Source organism: Marmota marmota, unplaced genomic scaffold (assembly GCF_001458135.2).
Source record: "Marmota marmota marmota unplaced genomic scaffold, marMar, whole genome shotgun sequence".
In the NCBI taxonomy this organism is placed as follows: Eukaryota; Metazoa; Chordata; class Mammalia; order Rodentia; family Sciuridae; genus Marmota; species Marmota marmota.
This window is the reverse complement of record NW_025999960.1, coordinates 3,267,439-3,275,301: the sequence shown is the minus strand read 5'-3', so window position 1 is coordinate 3,275,301 and position 7,863 is coordinate 3,267,439. Positions and strand designations below refer to the sequence as shown.

At 37.9% G+C, this 7,863-nt stretch overlaps 1 protein-coding gene across 1 annotated transcript in view; it reads left to right on the top strand.

The window, feature by feature from the left end:
• Dennd5b (DENN domain containing 5B) overlaps positions 1–7,863 on the top strand; it is a 115,250-nt gene that overhangs the window by 102,398 nt on the left and 4,989 nt on the right. Inside the window, exons 18-20 of the mRNA XM_048802439.1 lie at positions 1,379–1,524; positions 5,295–5,413; positions 7,439–7,626. Of these exons, the coding sequence (XP_048658396.1) occupies positions 1,379–1,524; positions 5,295–5,413; positions 7,439–7,626 (453 nt within the window). The remainder of the gene's footprint in view (positions 1–1,378; positions 1,525–5,294; positions 5,414–7,438; positions 7,627–7,863) is intronic.

Below are 7,863 nucleotides of genomic sequence, written 5' to 3'. Positions count from 1 at the left end.
TTTTTTTTTTTTTTTTTTTTTTTTTTTTTTTTGCAACTTTTCTAATCCTATCACTGCAAGAAATTAGAGAGACTTCTGGCACCTAAAATAAAGTCTTACACTAACCTCTTCTGCTTTCAGTTTCAAAACCGATTTGATTCTGATGATTACTATACCATGAAAGTATGGCCTTTCCTCTGACATTTTCCTTTTCTCCAACCAAAATAAAAGGACAGAAAGGGCAATTATTCACAAACATAAAGAAAGTCATTTATGTAGAATTAAGGAAATTAACCATTCATCCCATTCATTTTCCTTAAGAGTTTGCTGAACTGTGAGTTTATTGTGATGCTGTGTCTGGACACTTTGCCCACTAAATGTTTTTCATCCTATATGTAGATCTTCAAGGACAGCTTCTGACCACCCCACTTATAACCAAATGAGTAGAAATCCCAAGGATACCAACAACAAAAAAATATATGTACATAAATGTGTATATATATATGTATATATACATATATATATATACACATTTATGTACATACACACACACACACACACACACACACATAATATGTGTTACCCATCCCCATTATTTAAAAGAAGGGAGGACACCTCTAATATCTAACTTGTGCCTTCCACCTTTGGGGTAAGGCCGATGATAGGAAGGTGACATCTAGTGGTGGGCTTTTGGATGTACTGTTAGAGGGAAAAGGCTTCACATAGATCTCTTTCCACATCTTGACCTTTCCCCAAGGTTCTCTTGCATAGGAGTCACCTTTAACAGCTTCCCAAGTTGTGAATTATAGACTTTACACAGTGCCCAAAGTGGAGGCTCCATTGTTTTTTATTATCAGTTTTGTGTGTTGTACAGTAAACTTGGAAGGGGAAAGTTCTGAAGTGCAGTGTTTTAAGCATTCTCCAAGAAAATCAGCAAAAAATGGAATACTAATCTATAAGTCATCTACTCCTCCTTTCATATGAAAACGTACTAGTAAATAAGTTCATTGGTACTCAATTTTATTACAGTGTTCATTTTTAAATACATTAAGCAATGAAAACACTATATAGCATAGTGTTCAGGTCCTCAGGTATTCTCTTTTTAATACTTGATATTGTTTATAAATTTAGTGATGGTGTATATTATCATGGTGACATATAAGCCACTCGTACATGGCAATGTATGTATCATAGAAACCACCAGCAAAAGTATAGGGTCTTCATAACCTGAATCTTTTCATTCTAGATTAGAAGTTGTGATCTCATCTTTTTGTGTAAGTACATATTAAAAGATCATAAAAGCAAAGTATCTATGAAAATTAGCAGTTCTTATATATTTGTTTTGTTAAAAGAGCTTCTTTATTGTAATTCTTTATTAATTTTCCCTTTTTTATTTTAGTGATTCCATACAGGTCAGTGATCATCCCAATCAAAAAGCTGAGCAATGCAATCATCACATCAAACCCCTGGATCTGTGTATCAGGAGAGCTGGGAGACACAGGAATAATGCAGATTCCCAAAAACCTCCTTGAGATGACTTTTGAGGTAGGATCCAAGATACCTTTCTTAGCAAAAAAAAGTGTCATATTTAGTTCTACAGAAGGATTCTAGTTTGCTTTTTATCAGTTTTCTATGAATCTGTAAAATAAAGGAATGTGTGAGCATACTGGATCATTTTTGTGATCATATGCTTATTCTTGTCTAAAGTATCTTACACACAAGTGTCCTCCCTGCCACAACTTAACCATGTTTTGGCAAAAGGACCAGAGAGCTGACATCCATTCTTATGGATTTTAAATCACATAATGGCATTTATAGATCGATTTTATCAAAATGCCTTGTTGCATAATAGTTTTCAGATCTCACCTAGTGAAGTATTTCCCAACATGGAAGTTGAACTTAGCATGTAGGAAGAAGATAGATAACTGTTCATATTTCAAGAGAGAAGTGGTACTATGGGGAAAAGGGTACACTTGTACATTGCTGGTGGGACTGCAAATTGGTGCGGCCAATTTGGAAAGCAGTATGGTGATTCCTGGGAAAGCTGGGAATGGAACCACCATTTGACCCAGCTATTGCCCTTCTCGGACTATTCCCTGAAGACCTTAAAAGAGCGTACTATAGGGATACTGCTATGTTCATAGCAGCACAGTTCACAATAGCTAGACTGTGGAACCAACCTAGATGCCCTTCAATAGATGAATGGATTAAAAAAAATGTGGCATTTATACACAATGGAGTATTACTCAGCAATAAAAAATGACAAAATCATGACATTTGCAGGGAAATGGATGGCATTAGAGCAGATTATGCTAAGTGAAGCTAGCCAGTCCCTAAAAAACAAATGCCTAATGTCTTCTTTGATATAAGGAGAGCAACTAAGAACAGAGCAGAGAGGAAGAGCATGAGAAAAAGATTAACATTAAACAGGGACGAGAGGTGGAGGGAAAGGGAGAGAGAAGGGAAATTGCATGGAAATGGAAGGAGACCCTCATTGTTATACAAAATTACATGTAAGAGGATGTGAGGGGAAAGGAAAAAATAAACAAAACAAAACAAGGGAGAGAAATGAATTACAGTAGATGGGGTAGAGAGAGTAGATGGGAGGGGAGGGGAGGGGAGATAGTAGAGGATAGGAAAGGTAGCAGAATACAACAGTCACTAGTATGGCAATATGTAAAAACGTGGATGTGTAACCGATGTGATACTGCAATCTGTATACGGGGTAAAAATGGGAGTTCATAATCCACTTGAATCAAATGTATGAAATATGATATGTCAAGAGCTTTGTAGTGTTTTGAACAACCAATAATAAAAAGAGATAGAGAGAGAAGTGGTACTACCTGCAAGTCCTGTTCTCGTGTCCTTTGGGGTCTAGGAATAGCAGTATCCACTCAGAATCGCAGTACTCACCCAAGATCTCATTTTGGCCTTATATATGTAGTGGACTCACAGGCATTTGTATATAAAAGGTTAAAACCCTTGGCTTTTCTTCATCTACCAATTATGGGACATAAGCTACATTGTAAGTCCTATCTTGCTATTTCCAAACACTCTCACTGTATCAATCCACTCTTTTCCGTCTCTGCTGCATGAGTAATTCAAGGTACCATCCTCCCTCAGCTGACTCACTGTGACCCCTTCTCACTGAGATACAAAGAAATGCTTTTAAAACTCATAATTCTGATGTTTCTATCTGACACATGTAGGGTCTATGATGCTTTTCTTATCAGATATTTAAAGTCTGAATTTATGCCAGGTGCAGTGGCATAATCCCAATAACTCAGGAGGCTAAGACAGAAGGATCACAATTGGGGGGCCAGCCTTAGCAACTTAGTGAGACCTGTCTCGAAATAAAAAATTTTAAAGAAGGCTGAGGATGTAGCCCAGTGATAAAGTGCTTCTGGGTTCAATCCCCAGTAGTGCTAAAAAATAAAAATAAAAAAGTCAGAACTTAATTAGCTTTTATGTTTACAATTGCTGTTGTCATTGCTTTATTTTATACTTGTCACAAAGGGTCAGTAAGGATGTTGATAACTGCAGTAGTTTCCCCCCCCCTGCTTTTTTTTATAGTTTCACTTTCTATTGTTTCAGTTACCTGCAGTCAATCAGTCCAAAGATATTAAACAGAAAATTCCAGAGATAAATAATTCATAAGCTAATTTTGTTTGCTTGGGTATTTTTTAGTTAGGTTTTTTGTTTTTTCTGTGCTAGGTTTCAAATCAAGGGCATTACATATGCTAGGCTAGTGTTCTACCACTGAACTACACCCCTACCCTATAAATAAGTTGAAAATTGTACACCATTCTGAGTAGCACGATGGAATCTTGTGCTGTCCTGCCTAGGATGTAAATCATTCCATTGTCCAGTATATCCATGCCACCCACATATTAGTCACTTAGTAGACATTCAAGTTATCAGATCAGCTATTGAGGTATTACAGTTGCTTACGTTCATGTAACCCTTACTTAATAATACCCCCACCACTCTCATACTAGTGATATAAGAATAGTGGTACAAAGAAGACACCAGGGCAGGAACATTGAAGGACAGATTAACTCTGGTACTTTGTGGCAACTTTGCAGAGCATATAGGCAAAAACTTAGTAGAGATATAAGGTTTGGTACTATGGCAGTTTCAGATGCCCATTGAGAGTTTTAGAACGTATCTCTTGAGAATAAGGGAGGGCTGCCGTATGCCTTATTATTATTATTTTTTTTAATAAATAGCTTGAAAAAATTCTGGTAGATGAGGTTTGGGGTCAGTTCTGCCTTGGATTTTTATGTTTTGTTTGTGGTATTGGAAGTCAAAACCAAGGCCTTACTCATGCTAGGTTAGTACACTACCAATAACCTATATCCTCAGCTTCTGATTAAAAATAGGAGAATTGCTGGGCATGGTGGCTCACACCTGTAATCCCAGCAGTTCGGGAGGCTGAGACAGGAAGATCACAAGTTCAAGGCCAGCCTCAGCAATTTAGTGAGGCTCTAAGCAACTTAGCAAGACCCTGTCTCAAAATAAAAAAGGCTGGGGATGTGACTCAATGGGTAAGCACCCTTAGGTTCAATCCCATGTGCCAAAAAAAAAAAAGAGGAAAATAGCCAAGTATGGTATAACATACCTATAATCCCAGCGAGTTAAGAAGTGGAGGCAGAAGGATCAAAAATTCTGTCTCAAATAATCAAAAGGGCTGGGAATGTAACTCAATGGTAGAATACCCCTGGATTTTATCCACAGTGCTAAATAAATAAATATAAGACATATCAGTAGTCAAGGTGGCTCACTCCTATAATCCCAGCTTCTTGGGAAGCCAAAGCAGGAAGATTGTAAATTAAGGCCATATTAGGCAATAATGAGGCCCATCCCCCAAAGTAAAGAAAAATAACAGTGTCAGAGATTTTTAAAATCTAGTTGATTTGCTAAGCTCTCTGTAAGTCAATTTAAATAGCACCATTTTCCCATTTCTTAAAATTTTCTCATCCTTCAAATCACTGTCTCAATGATATTTCTGGATTGCACAAATGGAAGTAACTGTTTCTTCCCCAGAATTCTTTTAGTGCTTGTTTACATTTTTAGTCTAGCACCTTGTACAGTCCACCTCATTTGATTGTCAGTGTCTATGTCTCCTATCTCATTGTACAAGGGCCCTGAGAGCAAGGAATGCTTTATGGATATTCTTGTTTAGTGTGTAGCTTAGCACATTGAACAGGGTTAAGTCTCTGCAATTTTTAGATAAAACCAAAGTGCCACTGTTAAAGGTGAGAGAGAATGAGATGGAATCAAATCCTAAATAACCTATGGTTCTGTCCCTACAGTGCCAGAACTTGGGGAAGCTCACCACTGTTCAAATTGGTCACGATAACTCAGGACTATTAGCCAAATGGCTAGTGGATTGTGTCATGGTCAGAAATGAAATTACAGGACATACATATAGGTAAGTTAATGGCCTTAAAAACTCAAAATTCTTTGCTTTGAGACTTATTTATTTATGCAATGCTAGGGATTGAACCCTGAGCCTCATACATGCCAGACGTGCACTTCACCATTGAGCTACATTCACAGCCAAAGCTCTTTAGATAAGGTTTGAGGGCTGGGGATGTGGCTCAAGGGGTAGGGCGCTCGCCCGGGCATGTGGCCCGGGTTCGATCCTCAGCACCACATACAAACAAGATGTTGTGTCCGCCAAAGACTAAAAAATAAATATTTTAAAAAAAAAAAAAAGATAAGGTTTGAAATAGTTTTCTTTCTAAAGTTTTTCCCCTGCCTTCTGCATTATAATTCAATTTTTTGGTTTTTTTTATGTAATATAAAATTATTCTTTAATAGTCCACAAGTTTTGGAAAAATTGGCATAACTAAAAAAAAAGAAGAAGGAAAAAAGGAATTTTTTAAATAATTTTGATAAGGGGGCTTGGGTTGTGGCTCAGTGGTATAGAGTGCTTGCCTTGCACATGTGAACCACTGGGTTCAATCCTCAGCACCACATAAAAATAAACAAACAAAATAAAGGTATTGTGTCCATCTACAACTAAAAAAATTTTTGAAAAAATAATAATTTTGATAAGAGAAAATCATCTCTTAAATTCTACCAATTACAGAATCTTAAGAGTAAACATTCTCCTTTTTTCTCTTGTGATTTAACTCCCACATTCATTTTTAGTTTGAAAATATTCTTTCCACCTGGCATAATGGAGCATGCCCGTAATCCCAGCAACTCTAGAGGCTAAAGCAGGAGGATCCCAGGTTCTAGGCCAGCCTCAGCAACTTAGTGAGGCCTTAAATAACTTAGTGAGACCCTGTCTCAAAACAAAAAATAAAGCTGGGCCCAGTGACGCATGCCTGTAATCCCAGCGGCTAGATTCCCTTCAGTTGATGAATGGATAAAGAAAATGTGGTATAGACACAATGGAATATTATTCAGCATTAATAGAGAATAAAATCAGCCAGGCGTGGTGGCTCACACCTGTAATCTCAGCAACTTGGGAGACTGAGACAGGAGGATCATGAATTCAAAGCCAGCCTCAGCAACTATAAGGTGCTAAGCAACTCAGTGAGACCTTGTATCTAATAAAATACAAAATTGGGCTGGGGTGTAGCTCAGTGGTTGAGTGCCCCTGAGTTCAATCCCTGGTACCCACCCCACAAAAAAAGAATAAAACTATGGCATTTGCAGGTAAATTGATGGAGTTGGAGAATATAATGTTAAGTGAAGTTAGCCAATCCCAAAAAACCAAATGCCCGAATCTTTTCTCTGACATGAGGATGCTGATTCATAAGGGGGATGTGAGCGGAGCATGGAAGGAATAGATGAACTCTAGATAGGGCAGCGGGGTGGGAGAGGAAGAGTGGGTAGGAAAGGCAGTGGAATGAGATGGACATCATTACCTCAAGTACATGTATGAAGACACGAATGGTATGACTCTACGTTGTGTACAACTAGAGATATGAAAAATTGTGCTATATCTGTGTACTACGAATTGAAATGCATTCTGCTGTCATATATAACAAATTAAAATATTTTTTTTTTAAAAATACTTAACAGTAAGGGGGGTGTGGCTCAGTAGTAGTGTGCTTGCCTAACATGCCCAAAGCCCTGGATTCAGAGCCTGGGATTACAAAAAAATGAAAAATACAATACTTAACTAGAAAAATGAAGCAAATGGCAAAATATTACATCTGTGATAAGAAATATGGATGTCTAATATACCATTTTCCACTTTACTATATTTTTGAAATTTTCGTAAATAAAGGCAACCCACAGGCTTTTTTGTTTTTGTGATGCTGGGGATTAAACCCAGGGCCTCAACGCATTCTAGGCAAGTGGTCTACCAATTAGGTCCATCCCCAGTTCACCCCAGAGACATTAAAATGATGAGCTTAATCCATGGTACCATTCCTAAACTCTAATTAAAACAGTTTTTAAAAATTAATGATTGAGAAGTTTTTTTCTCCCCTCTCAGATTCCCATGTGGGCGGTGGCTAGGGAAAGGCATTGATGATGGGAGCCTGGAGAGAATTCTTATTGGAGAATTGATGACATCAGCATCAGATGAGGACCTGGTAAAACAGTGTCGGACTCCACCCCAGCAGAAATCACCCACCACAGCTAGGAGACTGAGCATCACTTCCCTAACAGGAAAAACTGCCAGTAAGTAGTTTGATTTGTTTGTTTGTTTGGTACCAGGATTGAAACCAGGAGCTCTTAACTCCTGAGCTCCATCCCCAGCCCTTTTTTATATTTTATTTAGAGACAGGGTCTCACTAAGTTGCTTGGGGCCTCGCTAAATTGCTCAGGAGCACTCAACCTTTTTTTTTCCTAGTGTGCTTTACATGTTGCAGGCTTCATGTGGTGATTTCACACCAAAAAAAAAAAAAAAAAAAGGGG